The sequence below is a fragment of the Tetrao urogallus genome, assembly GCF_951394365.1.
Source record: "Tetrao urogallus genome assembly, chromosome: 1".
NCBI lineage: Eukaryota > Metazoa > Chordata > Aves > Galliformes > Phasianidae > Tetrao > Tetrao urogallus.
Window position 1 is genome coordinate 167,055,889 of NC_136813.1, and position 18,496 is coordinate 167,074,384.

General features: G+C 34.8%; 1 protein-coding gene across 2 annotated transcripts in view; it reads right to left on the bottom strand.

The window, feature by feature from the left end:
- Positions 1–18,496, bottom strand: part of DOCK4 (dedicator of cytokinesis 4) — a gene marked incomplete at both ends in the record, with an annotated part of 237,507 nt that overhangs the window by 137,732 nt on the left and 81,279 nt on the right. For both annotated transcript variants that reach the window (XM_079536116.1, XM_079536115.1), the window contains 5 exons: positions 5,103–5,254; positions 6,910–6,994; positions 11,329–11,477; positions 15,169–15,265; positions 17,129–17,184. In XM_079536116.1, the coding sequence (XP_079392242.1) occupies positions 5,103–5,254; positions 6,910–6,994; positions 11,329–11,477; positions 15,169–15,265; positions 17,129–17,184 (539 nt within the window). The remainder of the gene's footprint in view (positions 1–5,102; positions 5,255–6,909; positions 6,995–11,328; positions 11,478–15,168; positions 15,266–17,128; positions 17,185–18,496) is intronic.

Genomic DNA, 18,496 nt, shown 5'->3' on the forward strand with positions numbered 1-18,496 from the left:
TTAAGAGCAAATTCAGGGAACTTCTCTTTATAGATTCCGCTGCGAGAGGCTAATGGCAAGAAGTCAGATAAGTAATATTGAATATCCCTCCTTTTTTCTTTCAACAATTATTTCTGATTTTGAAGGCTCAAACTTCGTGGAGACCTAAAGTAGCCACATAAAAAGCAAGAAAGAAACAGGATGGATTCAGCTCAAAATTACTGTCAGGTATAGTGGGCAGCTCTTTAATCAACCGAGTTGATGGATTCTAAAGAATCAACAACATACAGACATTTTATCGGCTGAACATTTCTAAGCTTCACTCACTAAAACTAACTGTAGTAGAAGTCTAGATACATAATTCAAACAAAGATCTTAAATTCACATCTTCAGAGATGTATTCAAATCATACAGTCCATGTATTCATCATGAAACCTTTTAAAATTAAACAAAAAAGAAATGCTAAGCATTGGCAGAAGCCTTAATCTTGGAGTTTTGCTTATTACTCCACAAGATACCTCCATCTAAACAGATTCCAGAGCATGAATCAGAGGTCTTTTAATCTAGGCAGTTCTTAATATTGCTTGAGAAAACTAATATTTTACTATGGCCTAAGGACAACCTTATTCTTGCACTCTAATATAAAGCTCAGCTATTAAACCATACATTTCTTATGCTATCAAGTATTCTTCTTTTCCTTTTACTTTTACAGACTTTCCACGTGGTAACATATTATACACTTTTCTAACTAAACACAATCAATTTAGAGAAAGTGGTGAAGAGCATATACAGAATTTAAATACGAAGAGTGGTGAAACCAATTTGGATGTTTTTGCTTATTTTCTTTTAAAGAGCAACGAAGTTGTGGTGTAGTTGAAAAACATATTAACAAGTTCAGTACTTCAAGAAAACAAAGGTCTATGCTCAGTTTCTTGCTATGTCTTCAAATATTTAGATTTACATACCCTATCTTTCAGGGAGTCTGGACTGTCTCTTAAGCTAGAGCAATCATCCTTAAAATATTTTATAGAAGGAATTGCAGTCACTAGTATTCTCCTTTTCCTCATCTGGTTGTCTTTATAAAGAAAAACAGTGGTAACACTGCAGCGTAGGAATCCAGCCCTGCCAAGAAGACGTACTGAACTTAGTTCCTAAGGCAAACCATAGAAGACATGAAAATTAGACAAAAGCTGTGTGCTGATATTCAGGATCACAGTCTTCTATCTATACAACAACATTCTTCTTACACATCACTATGTTATATTTTATTATTAGACAGAATTCTAACCTCACTGTCAAAAGCAAGACCAGGGCTTTCTGCTTGTAACTTGGTTTGACACAGTTGCTATGGTATGCTTTTTTTCAGAAAGAATCTATAACTATAGCAACCAAAAAAAAGTTTCATTTTCCATCATTGTTCTATATGAACAGTGTGACAATATTCTACGTATGAGAGTTCTTAATATTGTCTCAGAAAACTATAATTTTACAATGTCCTAAGGACAGCCTTCTTCTTGTACTCCAATATAAAGCTCAGCTATTAAACCACAGCTTCTCTATGTTAAGTACCCTCCTCTTCCCTTTTATTTTTTTCCTTCCCTAAAGCTCAGACCTTTCCACAGCAGCACGTTATCCACATTATTAATAAATTCAGATAGGTTTAAAATAAAGGAAGAAGAAAATGAAAACCTTTCAAACGATTTCACAGCACAGTTGATCAGAAAAAAAATAATAGCTGTAAATTATGTAAAGATCACAAGATCATATTGTTCTATGCATGCAACAAATTACATCCTCTTATCAAAAATCTTTAAACACTCCAAATATAATGAAAATATTCTCTACAAATTCTGCAGCAGTATACAAATAGATTTAGATCATTTTATAATGTACTAATATATGTCACAATAAAGTATCGAGTATATTCTCTGAGCAGGGTAAAAATTTCTTTCTGTGCAAAAGATTTCACTGAATGTATGAAACAGGTAATGTAGAACAAATTCGGTTTGGAAAAAAACAATCTATCAACAAGAAAATACAGACAACATTGCTTCTAGTCCCCCAACAGTTTTTAAAGCTGCTATTTCAATTGCATGAACTTGGGGTTAATAAAAAGTGAAATAAGTATATACAGTGATCATAGGTTGATCTGATAAGAAGCTAAGGTAATCTTAAGACAGAAAAATATCAGAACAGAAATTCTATCATTAAATCTCAGTTCTTGTCTTATTACTTTCTCCACAATAACTCCTTTAAGAGGCAGCAAAGATCACCCATTTTATGTATATTTACATCAGCTGGACAGTAAACACCAGATTGATATCTATACAAAGTCATATTTTTGGAGCAATTTTAACCTCTAGACTTGTACTTAACACTGTGCATTCCAACTGTCACGTTCAAACAAGCAGAATTACCTCCTGAGGAAAGCTTGGTACACACATAGTGCTTGCAAAACTAAAATTTAAGTAAAAAGTAAAAAATCCCAAAGAAATGAAACCCCCCATTCTAATACTGTAACCATGAAATTGAAGACATATATTATAAGTGATGTATATTCCCGTATTTTTATCTATCAGATGTTCTGTTTCAGGACAAATTGCCATATATGGTTTCTCACTTTTATCTGTGGTATTAACAAAAGTTTCATCTAGTATTTTTATTGCTTTTTTCTTGTGGGCTGCTTAGCAATGACTCAGGAAATCAATAAGCAAATCACCTAGGTAGGTTGTGACAGCTCAAGGTAATGCTAAACACAGCTTTTTTACATGCTACTATCATCCAGCATTAGCAGAAGATTACATCTATCCAGGTATCACACTTTGCAGCTCACATGTCTCTTACTGCCAGTAGGCCTTGTCTTCATTGCAGGGTGTGAAGCTCAGTAACCAATGATTGTGCACACAGTCACTTCTCACACATCATCTCCTCAAGGTTTACTGTATGCATGTGTCAGCACTAGCAAGGGCATAAAGCTCTCTGAAATATCCTGCCAATTTGTATTGAACGAAATATCATACTGCTGTGCACATATACACAAGACTTTACACTAACTTACATGCTCTAACAAGCACTCAACTGACCGAAATATAGAGTAGGTGTGCCATGCACATATTAAGCAAGAGCACAACAGCCATGTCAGCAAGCCCAACTAGCCCTGGTTTAAGTCTTAGACAATGCAGTTATGTTGCTTGCATATCTAGTCCACAAAGACCACAGCTTGGACACATCTGCGTTCCAACTCGTGGTGTGATACATATGTACCTTGAAATTAAATCCATTCTTATGAAAACTCCCTTGCTTTCATTTTTTTCAATGTGCTTCCCGGGTTTTTAATTTGTGAGAGGTGTGGAGGTGTGCGTGTTTGTTTTACAGATAGCAACAAACTGCTTGCCCAAAGTGCATCTTGTCATTCCTCGCATGTTCTAGAAAGCAGTTTGGATTCATGACAACACGCTTCTTCAAGGTTTGTCAGTAATGGGATGAGGAAGTTCACACAAAATAAAGCAGTTGCAAATAGACACTGGAGTCAGGAATCAATACCTAAAGGTCAGATCACAGCAAGCATGTGACAAACAGCTCTAGAATTTGTGCTTTCATGTGAATGTGAAATCCAATCCATTTGCTTTCATACAACCACTACTGCCATAACCTTGTTTTCAGCAATCCATAACACTCAAATTGTTTTCTGTCAAGGTCTGAAGCTCTCATCTAAATCCATCACCTGCTATGCCAGTCACTGAAACGAACACAAAAGATGTGCCCTGATGCACATTTAATTCTCAGAAATGACAGTAAACTGTTTTTGGTGACTAACGTCCAAAGTGCATTCCAGGTCAGTATTTAGCAGCTAATGTTCTAACAATTTAAAGATTTCATTAGCTATAGAAATCAATTTATTCAGTATAAACTTCCTTCAAAGTAGTGGGTAGCTATTTTGCACAACTACATAGCACACAAATCATTTTGCCAAATTCAGTCTAATGTGCATGTGCAATGCCTCAAATTCCTATTATCACATGTATAAAGACAATTAGTACACAGTCATGGCTTTGCACACATTCTGAATAACACTTCTTATCCTGTCAGCAGGCTTACTGTAACAGGTTTTATTTCTATTTGTGCATTTGTATTCTGACTTATCTAAAGTGCAATTTGTTTTTAAGTCTAGTCTTTCATTTCTCCAGTGGCTACCCTTAAATCAGACTGACGTATATTGCCTCCAGTACCTGTAGTAAGAACACAGAAAGAATACACCAAGTAATACACCAAGTAATGAGCAGCAGCAAATTCTGAATGAGAGCCTTCTGACCAGTCTTCCATCACCAGCATACAAGCGTTTAGTGTGGCACCACTCCTTCAATCTTCCTGCCATATTTCTCACACAGAACTCAGAAGGCTCATCCACCAACTCTGCTTTCCCCCTATAAATCATATCTGCTAAGTGCATCATGATTCTGATCCTGTTCATTCCCTGGTGCTCTCTCTTGGCCAGAAACATGCTAGGAATAGAAATAAGTACTGAACATTTAAAAATTAAAAGGTTTTCAGCTCTAGGATAAGCAGAAGAATGGTTACAGGATCAGCTCCCAGATGAAAAAAAGGCCAGCAAACCCTAAATGGATGTGAGACCAGGTTTGACTGCTTCATTAAGAGCATGCACCTCAGGCTCCTATTATAAAAAGATTCCATAACTCTCTCTGGTTGGAGGTACCTAGGAGAATTCATCTTATAAATATTACAGAGCAAGCAAGCAACAGTTGTAAGTGTATAGTGTAAGTTGTAATTGTACGTGAATGTGCACTGATTAGGAGAAAGGAAAACAGAGATACTAAAAAATAACCTTTGAGACACAAAACTAATATTCAGTCTGTATGTACAGGTGTATATATGTTCCCTCTCAAGTAAAACCAGCTAAAAACTGAAATAAGTAAAAAAGACAGAGAAAAATATATTATTTCAATCCAAAATTATATTGGCAAATATTAAGTATAGGAACTGGATTACAAAACAAATTTAAAAAAAAATCTTGTTTCTCAATGTGGAATTTATTACCAAGATTAAAACAGACAATGCGCAGTGACAATTTAAAATAAGTATCCTACTGAAAAATTATATGCTACCTGATGGGCCGATTTTCTTTACTATCAAAGAGTGAGAAGATTACTTCCAGTTCCTCTCCCAGATTGGAGCACATTAGACTCTTCATCTGAACAAAAAGATGGTGGCTGCTGGCTGGTACAGGCGTGTCTTTTTTTCGATGACGATGCTCCATCTAAACATATCACAAAAAACACAGCAGTCAGTTTGAATTACATGTAAAGATCTAGGAACAAAACAAAAGGTAAAAAAATACAATACTGGATTACTTTCTTCTTCCCAATTTTTAAGCTTTTGATTCAGTATTAATTTGTAACAGTGCTTTGTTCTTTCTTCTTTTTTCCTTAATGTGAGAAGGAGAAAGTAGGAAAGCCACTTTGCCAACGTTACACTGCATCATTATTGTCCCTTGGAAAAGCAGTAACCTCTAGAAGTTTGCCTTTTTTCTGCTCCAAGAATTCCAACCCATTTCAAATGTCTGTGCTGTAACCACATTATATTTCATAGCTGGTTTAAATAGTTAATGATCCAATATTCTACTAATCAAGCACACAAAGAATGCTTTGGCAAAATAATACATAGAAGTATTTTTAAATGGAAAAAATGACTCCCGTATTTTCTAATCGCTGGCAGAACATTATGTAAAAGTTACTAAGCTCTCCTGATTTGACTTAACAGTTTATATCTTTCCATTTTAGTCAACAATTAAGGTAATATACTGTTTTTCTCTTATGTCGTACCAAAACCAATTTTAAAACAGCAATCTTTATAAGTTACTGAGCCCGCAAACCAAACATTTTTTGTATCTTTTTTTCCTCTTTATTTTTGAAAGTACAATCCACGAGTTTCATCGTTAATTTTCTGGATTACTCTTTTTCTGTAAGTTTCTTCTTATGATTGATAGTTTCTCAGTGTTTGTCACTTACTGCTTCAATATAATTCCATACGATTACATGTGACTTTGAACCTGCCCAAAGGTATACTGATTGCAGAGTGAATAAATTACTACTTGACTCCACAGCATACAGTTTCAAAATCTATCAGTAAAAATTATTGCACATATTAAAATTTTGGCTCCATAACAAATTATCACAATTTCCCTACGTTCTATATTCTGCATTAAATACAAGCATTAGCATAAATAAACATTAATTTAAATAAAAGTTTAGTTTCAAGCAAGTAAGACTCAGAACTCTATTACTGTAACTGCGATACTACTATGAGCCAAGGCCTGTAGAAATTAATTGGAATGCTTTCTTAGACTTCATTTGATGTAACATCAGAATAAGAAATACCAGTACTCTTTTTACAAAACCAAGATGGGCTCTCATGCCCAAAGGAGAGCTGTTCTACGTAGCTCAGCTGCCATTAACATTAATGTATTAGAAGAGATCAACAAGCCAATATGATTAATCATGACAATACTTGTACCACAAGTATGTTATTTTATTTCCACTAATGTTATCTAATGGGACTCATGGGCCACTTAAAGAACTAATGATGAAGAGTCTCATAAGCTATTATTGAAGATTAAATTCATCTTAGAACTCATAAATTTAATGATATATCAGAAAACAAAGCTGTGAGTAAATAACATGTGGAATGTACATGTGTGCAGACAGACGATATAAAATCAAAGCATCCCATGCAGAGAAGGAGATGAAAAAAATATTAAAAATAAATCTTCTTTCACCATAGTAAAACCCATTGCATTAGCAAATTCCAGTGTATTTGAGCAAAAAAGTACTTTTGATTAAGTAGAAGAAAGTTATCATGACAACCTCAGCATGTAATCTGTCAGCACAAGGACAGAGTATTAAATTCACATACCAGCCTGTAGAGCTCCGTAATGCTGATCTCTTCAGGATCCACCATAGCATACTCTTTTCTTGGAACTAAGTCAAGTCCCAGTTGTCTATGTGAGGAAAAAGAGAAATAAAGAGATACTATAAAGCTCTAGAATAACAGTAGGTAGCTTCTACATACAAAGTAAATAAATCAAGAAATTTAACTAACTTTCTTCATTTAACATCAACATTCCATTTAACAAAGGAAATACTAATTGGTACTCCAAACATGTTAGGGGGCTTTTTTGAAGTTTGTGCATGATTCCTCTCTTTTCGTCACTTCATAACAGTAATGGAATATCTTTTCCCACAGTATTTAATTCCATTTCACAGCGCAGGAAATGTGCAATGGATACCATTCTTAGTCCTACTGCGGACACTGCACAGGTATTGTCATTTTGAATGACAACCACAGAAGATAATACAAAAAGAAAAATCCATACAATGTCAAATCATCAGTTTATTTTAAATTTGGACCGTATTGCATCAAAGCTGCTTGGCTGTGTCTCCTGAATGAAATAATTAAATACACTTCAATCAAAAGGAATAAAAAAATATTTTCAGCATAGCAGCAAGTAAAAAAGATCATAAATGGGGTAGTCATGCTGAATTAAGAGAAAAAATGACAGATTAGAAAACTTAAAAATATTTGCTTTTAAAGAATGGGAACTGATGTCTTCACAAATCACCACAATTCTGAGCAGACAGTTCTTCCACAGCATTAGATACTTAGGCTTTCAGTTAGCAGTGCTTTCAGAATCCCCTGAAATTCAATTAGTTCTACTACTGAGTAGTATTTAGTCAGAGTTTGATTGAAGAATCTACGGGCTAAAGAAAAGAATTTGGAAACAGCACCTCAATGCCAAAAGTTATTTCCAGTTTTCAAAAATTGTTAGAGAGTGGTTTACCCTGCTGATGGGACAGAAATTAAATAGAAGGGAATGCAAAGAGAGATGGATCTGACATAATCCATTCCATCTCCTTCAAGTTGAAAGACTGGAAACAAATGATGTTGAAATTCACGCTTTTTAGAAAAAGGATGCCATGGCAGACATACTCATTTATGTAAAGTTAGCTGTGCCTGTATACAGTGGCTGCACTCATTTTTTGTTTGTTTGTTTTTAAGCTCCGCACTTCAGATGTAAAGTACTTTCTCTATAGAAAGCTTTCAATAAGTACATACTATAAATCACACCACTTTCAGTCGTGCTAAGTGTAGTAGACCTGACATTGTTAGGTAATAAATACATCTTTAGAGCTCATTAAGGGATTTTTTAGATATTTAATCAAGCCAAAATTACATTTTGGACCATCTTTTGTGTCACTCTTGCTGTGCTTTCACAGTTTCTCTCAAAGGTTTTGAATAAGTTTTATCTCGTATTTAGAAGAAAACTATGAATTCCTCTTTATGCACTCAAATTCTATGGAAATTGAATTCTTAAGAAAGTAAAAAATCTATTAACAAAAACAGAACATCCTTTATTTTACAAAGAGACCTTAAGAGTGAAATAACTGTAAGGCTGATTTATAAATAATGAAGTAAGAAAGATTTGCCACAGTAAGATGATAAGATGCATTGGAAATGAACTCAGAGATGATCAATAAAATCTGATGTCCAAACAAAACTGCCAGTAGCATTCTTTTTGCTGCTCACTACAATAAATACAAACCCAAACTTGATTAAAAGAAAACAACATGATGAGAAGTATCCATGGCATCTGCATAACAGATGTAACTCTGACACAAACACAAGTAGGTGCAAAGTGGTTTTATTACTGATACACAAAACTAAGGGTTCAAACATCTGATCTCAGAAAACTTGTTTAGGAAATATTGCATTACTCTTCCAACTTGTAAACTTAGTAAGATGTGGAAAGTCCAATTCTCATTATCTTGTTCTGTTTGAAATTTTTCAAAACAATTTACAGCCATTTCTGTTTTTGTCCTAAACATCAGCTTTCATGGATGCCGAGTCTCCTTTGTTACAATGAACTCCTGCACTGGAAGAAGCTTAATTTTGCTCTAAGCAGTCCCACAAAACAACCTTGTTACTTTCAAAACAGAGTAATGGGTTGAAAGCAAAAAGAGATTCTTTTAAAACTCAGGGTTCCTGCCTGACTGCCTGGCATCACTGGTTCAAAAACAGCCCAGATATGATAACTGGGTTCAAGTTTGAGATGAAAATGCCCACTTCATAAAATACAACACTGCAACCATCTGTAGCCATTGCAGCGGACACTTGCACAAAAATATATTAAAAAAAAACCACAACATACAGGCATTGGGCAGATCAGAGGAAATAAAAGTCTAAAGTTGTGCCAATTAGCAGCAGCTTATGATGTTTGTTGTAACAGAATTCTGAAAATGTTGCCTGGTTCAAAGAATGAGGAAAGACCAATATTCTAGGAGAAAAAAAAAAAAAAAAAAAGTTCCATACCTGTAGGGTGGGGAGGAAATACTACGGATAAGATCCACATCATACTTACTCCTACTGAGAGTATTTCTTTCCGCTATGAAAGCTAGAGTGACTGAAGTGTATTTCAGTCACAAGCTTCAAGGAATATACCCACCTTTTTCAAAGGCTGATTCAGACTTCACAAGTTTTGCATTATTCTATTCAGGGTCATACATTTTGTAAAAGAGCTTGCTATGGAACAAGGTATAGAGCACTGCTCTGAGTAGACTATCAGCCTGTATAAGGTTATCAGCCTGTTATGGTATAAAAACTACTATTCTAATATACAGGACTTTAATCTATGAGATTAGTTTACTTTTTTGTTTTGTTTTGTTTTGTTTTGTTTTGTTTAAATAGTTTTCAGTCTTTCTAGTCAAATTTATTGTTTCAGATGAATCACAGAATCACCAGGGATGGAAAAGACCTTCAAGATCTCCCAGTCTAACTGTCCACCTACCACCAATATTTCCCATTAAATCATATCCCTTAGCACAACACATCAGTGTTTCTTGAACACCTCCAGGGACACTGACTCAGTCACCTCCCTGATGATCAAAGAAATCAAGTGTTTTTGTTATCTTCATGACCACATAAAACAGTGATGGTACTGCCTTAGGGTAGTGTACTGCGAGGGAAAACGGATGCTCCTATCACTCCTGATGCACATACCAATCTTACACTTGTCCTTTCATTCCCAGGTACCTAGCAAAGTAGCCAGGAGTGCTACACTGAGGAGACAAATACAATATATTATAATAAAGCAAAGGGCTACAGATGTAGCAATGCAGTGTTACTGTGGAGGAAGCACTGCAAAGTATGCTGTACATAACAGCAGCAAAATTTACTGTCTGTGGAGCCTATTTCATCTGGTCTCCTGATTTCCGAATTCAAATCAAATTCAGTACCAAAAGCAAGGCATGCATGCCAATATGATCAACAGCAGCACATTCCATTTTTGCATTTTCCATGCTACTCAGCTGCCCAACCATACCAAGCACACACTTCTTTACAAGAGAATGACAAGATTCTGATGCCTCATTGCTAAAAGAGTGCAGACTCATGCTGGTTTTGACTGTCATTGTAAATATCACAATGTTGTTAATCTGTGCTGTTGTTTTCACTAGTAATACTGGAGTTAAGAGTAGCCCCTTGGGCTTATTATTCTCATGGGTGAGGTATCTGGAACAAAGATTAGCTTACTGGCCTTCCAAATTATGCAAGATAGTAACAAGATCAAGTGAAACCTGTATTCAGAAAGTGATTTAGAAATCATTTTCATCATCATGCATTATGCTAACAATTCTCTATCCCTACAAGTCTTCATACTGTTAGGCATTTAGTAACACTGAAGAGATTTATTTGAAGTAGCATGGGTTTAAGACTAATGAAAATTTCTTTCTTTGAAAAAAAAAACTTAAGAGAATATAACTGGGGTTATCAATTTTTATTTGTCACTCAAATAAAAGAAAGATGGATAGAATAGTATCAAGATGAATACTAGATGCTAAAGTAGAAACTGATTCATAGAACACAGATCAAGAAGATTAAGTAGTGTCAGCCAATATAATTTCAGTTAATACACAGAGCTATGCAACACTATGCCACATAAGAATCTGGGCAGATATGTTTTTAAAAGACTTAAAAGAAAACTGCAGAAATCCAGTATTCCAACATACTATCTGCAGTTCTCTTGCAGGTCATACCAGTGCTGTGTAAAATAAATTGAAGCAAGTATGTCTCTTTAGTGGAAGGAAAAAAGAAAGGAAAAGCTGTAAGTAATTTTTCACTGCTAAAACATAGTGGACAGAAAAACAATGAAGGAAAAAATCCATAAAGAAAAGCAACATCAGTCGGAAATTTTTTCCTTATTTCAACATTCTATATCGAGCCTAAAACTGGTGTTATAATGAGATTACACTATTTTCTTCTACAAGTATAGCTACTCACTCATTGCCCCAGTCCAGACGAGCAGTGATGTGTCGCTTCACATCCTTCATTCGATCATGGGTGAGGTGGCCAACCAGGACTTGCCTTCGCAGGTCTAGGATTTCATTCATTATATGCCACAGTCGGTGAAAGAGATCCCCCTCATTTCTCTGTGAGAGAAATAAAGAATTGCATCTACACCAACTGACAGTCCTAATGAATACAGATGTGATATGGAAATCAATATCCTTCCATCCTTATTCCCTTAGTCAGTCATGATCCTCTTCCTCTCCCTAATGCTTTGACCTCTTTACCTGTATGTATGCATGCACATGTGCATAAAATCATTTTATCACAGATAACTCCTTTGCACTGTCCACACTCATAATTTCACTCAAACTCCTAACACCACACATTTACACAGTCTGATTTATATGACAGATATGACAAAGATTCAATAAAAAATTGTTGAATGTCACAGCACTGTTTTATTCTGAAAGCATTTTCATTATATGTCGTTTCATCAAAACTAGAACCATGACAGAGTAATTCAAGACCATTTGAACTCACACACACAAGGGATCAAAAGGGAATAGCTCCTAGAATTCAAACTCTGAATCACACAGCATTAAAGTTCTTTTAATTCTTTCAGGAACATAAATGTACACACTATGGCCTAACTGTAAATAAATAGACTCATGTAGACAGAAATCTCCCCCAGACTGTTCTGCCTTACCTAACTGCAAAATAGAAAAAATTACATGAATATGAATAAAACACATCCTCCTACTCTAATTACATACCAGTTAATGACATAAACCATTTCCCATGATGGTTTCCTCCCTAACAGCAGAAGTTCTTTTAACTCTTCCTTCACTTTACAGTAGGCAGTTTTACTTAATATAATTTTTCTAAGAAACTGTATCTTGAGAAAATTATTGCAACCTCAATTAAGCGACATATCACAAAAAACCACTGAAAATTCAGATCTGTTCTGCTTATTTTTTCTAAAAACAAACAACACAAAAAAGTAACCACCCTATGCCACTCATTTCCCTTTTACTTCTTCCTAAGAAAAAAATGACATAAAACCAACTTTCAGCTATTACTGCTAGATAATTGCTATGAAAAACTAAAATTCTCTTAGAAGCACCATTATTCTCTGTCAGTACATTTTATATTCCATGAGTTCTGAAAAACACTGCTGTGTGACAAATTTGCCACATTCATTCACTTCATAAGCTCGCTAAAATTAGCATTGATTTATTGTTTCTTTTGGTTGTCTGCAAAAAAAAAAAAAAGGAAAATCAGTGTGTTTTAAACACACAATAATAATAGCAATGAAGAAAAAGGTTGCTAAAAAAGTCAGCTTCAGTAAGAACCACAGAATATATGAACTCTGTAAGTAAAAGAAAACCAAAAGAACAGGTTATGCAAATAGTTTCTAAAGGCAACATACTGAAAAAATCTTTATGGGAGCATTACACAGGCTGACTGCTTGTGCTCACAGCATTCCATTAGTTAAAGAGATTTCATCTTTCATTAAAAAGAAAACAAATCAAATAATCACTAATTCATGTGTATGTTTGTTTTTGATCTGCGATGATAAACTCCACTGAGGTAAAACATTTAGCAGAATACAAGAGACATGCTAGTATTTCACAATAACATTAAGGTCAAAATAACGTTTTCAATGCAGCATCCTTTTTTCATCTTACATCTCAAAGCGGTGAATGGTCCTGCAAGCAAATGCTCCTGCTTTTTAGACTTGGTTCTTTACAAAAGCAGATTGTGATTTTGCTCCTTTTCCACTTATATCCTTCCTCATATGTAAGCACAGAAAGCAATTACACTTAGATGTGCTTAAGAAAGTTAGGAAAAAAACTTCCCATTGTAATCTAGAGAAATTTCAACATAGTTTTGAAGCTCACCTTAGAAGCAGTTCATACTGCTTAACATTTTAGCTTGACTGTCAAGTCTAATTTGATACTGTATAACACTGAATTCAACATGATTTTTTAGGTTCTTTCATGAAAGCTTTCACTAAGCAAACTAGCCACTGTACCAATTGCAGGTTTCAGAAGTATCGCCTGGTTCTGAATAGTCTCCCTGAACACAATCCCTACAATCATCACTCAAAAGGAAGCAGTCCAGCTGCTTCTGAACCATTCTGACTTGTGGACTTTATTACACAACAAAAGCAGGCCCTCTACGAGTAAAGTGAGAAGATAGCTAAGCTTCTCACAGTTTAAGTCACAATCATCAATTCAGCAAGGAGTTAAGAGCAGAACTTGGAGGTCTGCGCTATAAGGAGATGCAGGGAAACTACAGACATGCAAGGGAAAACGTTTTGATTCCATCTGATATGTGCATATGGTGTCAAGTCTAAGCCGTGGGTAGGATTCACTGTAGCAGATCAGAAGGAGAAATGTTAAGAACCAAAGATGACCACAATGAAAATCAAAATTTAGTAAGTTTAAATGGAGGCAACACTTCAAATATTGCATTTCAGTCTTTAAAGACAATTCCACAGGGAAAGTTAAAACAACAACAACAAAACCTCAAGTGAAGAGAGGAAAGAGAAGGAGGTATGAGGGAATTGATGATAATTATTACAAGTTAGATTATAAGGATTAAAAAAAAAATTGAAAAGATGTAGAATGGTGAGAGAAGACTAAATTTCAGTCAAAATAGAGAGATTAAAGATTTAACAGTTTTCTATGTGTTTTAAGAATACCAAAACCAAATAATTTCTGTCTTTAGCGGCAGCCAATTAAGTGATGAAATGGTAGAATTTTTCACAATGAAGAACAAAGTAACTTCAGAGAGGGACCTTCTGTAAGCAGCTGTAATAGGATTTCAAAGACAAGTGCAAATGAAATATGGAAATGTATACATAAGAAGAGATTAAAGGGACAGTAATATTAACTGCCACAGAGCACCTTAAGCGTGATTTCAGTCAAGCAAGGGTGACAAAACAAACAGAACTGATGATGTCAGGAAGAAAGAGAAAAGACAACATATCCAGATAAGGAAAATAAGAACTGAGAAGCAAGGAACTTTTGCTGAAGATATGGGTGAGACAAAGTACCAGACGCCACTTCAGAAGTGTATAACTGCTAGGCCCAAAATTAGCTCATTATTGTTAATGAAGAACCACTTCTGACTCCCTTTATCAGTGAGGACTCAACAGCTGGCATCCTTTGATCTTTGCATCACATACAAGTGACCCTGGTCAAGTAAAATGGACATGTCTTAGTACTTATGAATGTGTAGATGTAAAAGAAAATAAAATCTATAAGAAAATGAGCATGAATCAAATCAACTGGCTTAGGGACTTTCCGTAACTGAAAATGTAATGTTATTTATATAATGCTCTGCCTGAAAATGCAGTTCTTTTTTATATTTCATACAATTTATTAATAATGTTCTCTAAGTCTTTTTTTCTTCTTCTTCTCTTTGCATATACATATTCTGGTCACTCAACCATTAAGAAGATTATTTTCCCTCAATTAATGTATTGGATCTGCTATTATCATTTATAGGTATGATAATAATACCAGTCAAGGAGTCTGACATTTCCACATTTAATTATTTTTAAAGTTATATTAAAATAAGAATTGTAGATTCTTTGACTTATTTACAGGGTCAGGGTGAGCATTAAACCACAAAAGACAAGTGAAAAAAAATAAATAGAAAAGCAACAATCAAATAAATCCAATAGGAAAAGAGAATCACAAATTGTCCACTACCTTTAATTATATTTTTTTTCTTTTTTCATGTAGGAAAAACAATATTTTAACAACATATCTGGTCTTTCAAGCTGGTATTCAATCAAAGCAACTTATTCAAAGTACTTGCCACATAGAGTTGTTTCCACATCGTTCCCCAGTCTCTTAAAGTTGATGTCATCTCTGTAATAACAGAATCTTCTGTTGGAATAACCATTTCAAATTGTCTGAAACGTGCAGAAGAACACATGGTATTACATAAGCAATACAAATCACAGTACGGTTACTAACATAAAGACTTCCTCCTGCCAACAGCAATGCCAATTAAATTACAAGGGAGTTCCTTCAACCCTCAAGACTTTTTATTTATACATTTTCTTTAATCCTCATGGAAAGTATTGGTCCTAGAGAAGTCAATGCAAGCATTTTGCCATGAGATAAGTACATCAAACACTACTTTTATGTCAAAGTAATTTCCCGTGGTTTTCAAAGGATTTCAAAATGATCTTGCCACTTTAGGTTAGATTGCAAGTCAGCGACTGCTGCCACACTTTTTAAACACATCTGCTTATAGAAAAAATGTAATTTCTTCAGCTGAAAATGTATATTAAACTTGAAAATAAAATTGGTACAGTACGAGTGAGTTCCTGATTTTTCAATGCTGAGCAAGAAAAACCTGAGTTGGCTTGATCAAGACTAAAGACTAAATCATATCATCACTTTATATACCACCATCACTATCACTTTGTTCTTACATACAGTACATTTTGAAAGTCTGTATCACGCCTAAAGTACTTTTCTCATGATATAATTTCTCTTTCATCAAGTTAACAATGTGAGAGCCCCTAGCCCTGATGCTCTGTACATCACCTGAACAGGAAACACCGACTACAGAAGAAAATGCAGACAAATAAGATTGAACTCCCTGCCAACATTGTCATGGTGTCTGTTAAGAAAAAATTATTCTACACTTAAGCTTTGTTGACAGTTTACAACAATTTTATTTCACTGAACATTCAGTTTAATCTGCAATCACTTTCAAAAGAGAAATGATCCTAGGGTATAATAAAACATGGGTACACTGAACTCTATAGCAAACAACTCTTTTGAGCAGCATTGCAATTCTCATTTTCACCTGTGTGAATGAGACATTCAAATATTTACTTAAATATATTAAAAAGTCTTCAAGGTTCATTTTTGCCAGTCAGGAAATGCTGACCTACACAGTCATCCAAGCACCCAAAATCAAAGCCATCCACACCTGTTTTTATAGGCCTCCATCTAATTTGATAATAAATGCTTTTATTTAAAGAGATTTTAAACCATTACGTAAATGTGAACACTCCCAAATTACATAAAACTTTGGAAAAGACTGTGTTAACATCACTGCCAAGTGTAACTTTTTAAAAGTGCTACTTTCAAAGTAAGTATTAAATTTCCAAAAAAATCACTTTATTTTACTCAGAACATTCTAGTTTCAAAAAACTTTGTACTAATTTTAATCAATTGTTCCTTTTTTTTTTTAACTCTTCTAAAAATGAAATGAGATCAGTCATTATCAAGAATAGCTATTTGCTTTTCATCACCTGGAGGAAGGCAGTAAGGAAAAGAACATCTCTATTCTTTTACAATTTTAGTGAAATCTTTTGCCACTGAATTGATCCTTAATCTTAACATTCGTTTTTGTAAAATGTCAGCTGTCTGCCATGGTACAGCCGGTCTCTTTAAAGAAAACAACTACTAATATTAAACAAATGCTTCTCTACAGAATAATTTCTAATTAGGGCAATACCATTTTTCTAAACCAAACGTAACACCAGGCAGTGAAGATGTGACTGTTTTCTCTTTACCCTAGACAACACAGACTGATATTCCTAGGCATACTGCGTGTTCTTGAAGCATATAACACACTGATTTTACTACCATGCAGGAGCACCATATTAGCTAAGGACAGCCATTTCAAGTCTTCTGACTTGAGCTTAAGATGAGATATTATAATAAAATCATCACTCCTTGCCAGATTCACAAATGTTCTTTGGCACAAGTAAGTTACCGTGTATAAATAAGTAAATCCCCAAAATTTCACCTACCCTTTGTTCTTAACGCATGCATTTTTCAAGTGAATGTAGTTGGATGGAAAGATACCCTGAAAAACAAAATAGGTTAGGTAAAAACAACCAAAAAATTCCCTTCAGTGAGTTTGGAGAGTAATCTTAAAGCATCATTTAATACGCAAGTGCATACTGAATTGAAAGTCCTCCAAATAATTACCAACAAGCACACACAAAAAAGAATTCAATATATACACAGTACAGATCTAAAGGAAATCAAAATGCCTTCAGTAGAGTTTATCTTTCAATATTTAAGAAAATTAGAAGATAAACTTGTAAAGCATGTATAAGATTGCTTGACAGCTCATTTATCCTAAATAATTTATCAGTATTTCCCCTGAAAAATTTTTTTACCAACGGGATCTTAACAAGATCTCTTCAGTACAGATTTTCAAAATAAATGAAGTTAATGAATTTCAATAAAAATAAACAAAGATAGATTAATAAATACAACTTTATTTGGGAGTTACTGTGCCATGCAGCGGACCTGAAAGGTGCAGTAGAGGCACACAAAAGAGCCTCAGTGTTCAGACAGGAGTGGTCCTTCCTAGTTAGCTGAGCATTCTCCACTGCTCTTTTGCATGGGTAACAGTGTCACGGCACTTACACCACACTAACCATCATTAATCATAATGGTAAGCAAAATTAAGCAATTCAACTTCCAAATTCTGGCTTAGAATATAATACACTACTGCTAGCTACATAATGCAGCACAGGAAAATATGTGTGTGCCCTTCCTTATTACAAGCCCAGCTACATACAGCTTTCCACTGTGAAGGTGCCCAATTTTCTTACAACACAAACCACTTTTGAAAAAAAGACATCTACTGTGTAATAGCAGCTGCCCTTGAGAATACTCCTTCTCCTCAGCAGTATGAAGTAGTTCAGGAGAGCATCTCCCGAGGACAGTAAGAGGTGTAGCTTTGGCGTTTGTAACAATGTCCCCAAAATGAGGATGGTGCATACATAGGGGTACTGCAGAACAGCTGCCACAGACAATTTCTCTGAGCATCCAAGCTGCTGGAATAACAACAGGAGAATTTTGACAGAGCAATACCAATTATAAGCTGACTTATAATAGGTGTTCTTATTTTACTTTTGGAGAGGGTCCCTTGAAAAATCCAGTTCATAAAACTGTTTGCCTTCCTTTTTTTGTATGAAAGTAGAAAATATCTACCTTGTTCCTTCACACATCAAGTCATGTTTAGAAAACCTATTCATAACTTCTATCAACACATTTGACAGACCATAAAGAAAATGACAGCAAACATGTGGTGAGAACTGCAACAAAAGACACAGAAGATGTGATAAATACCAACTGCTCAAGTCTCATAAATCAAATTCTAA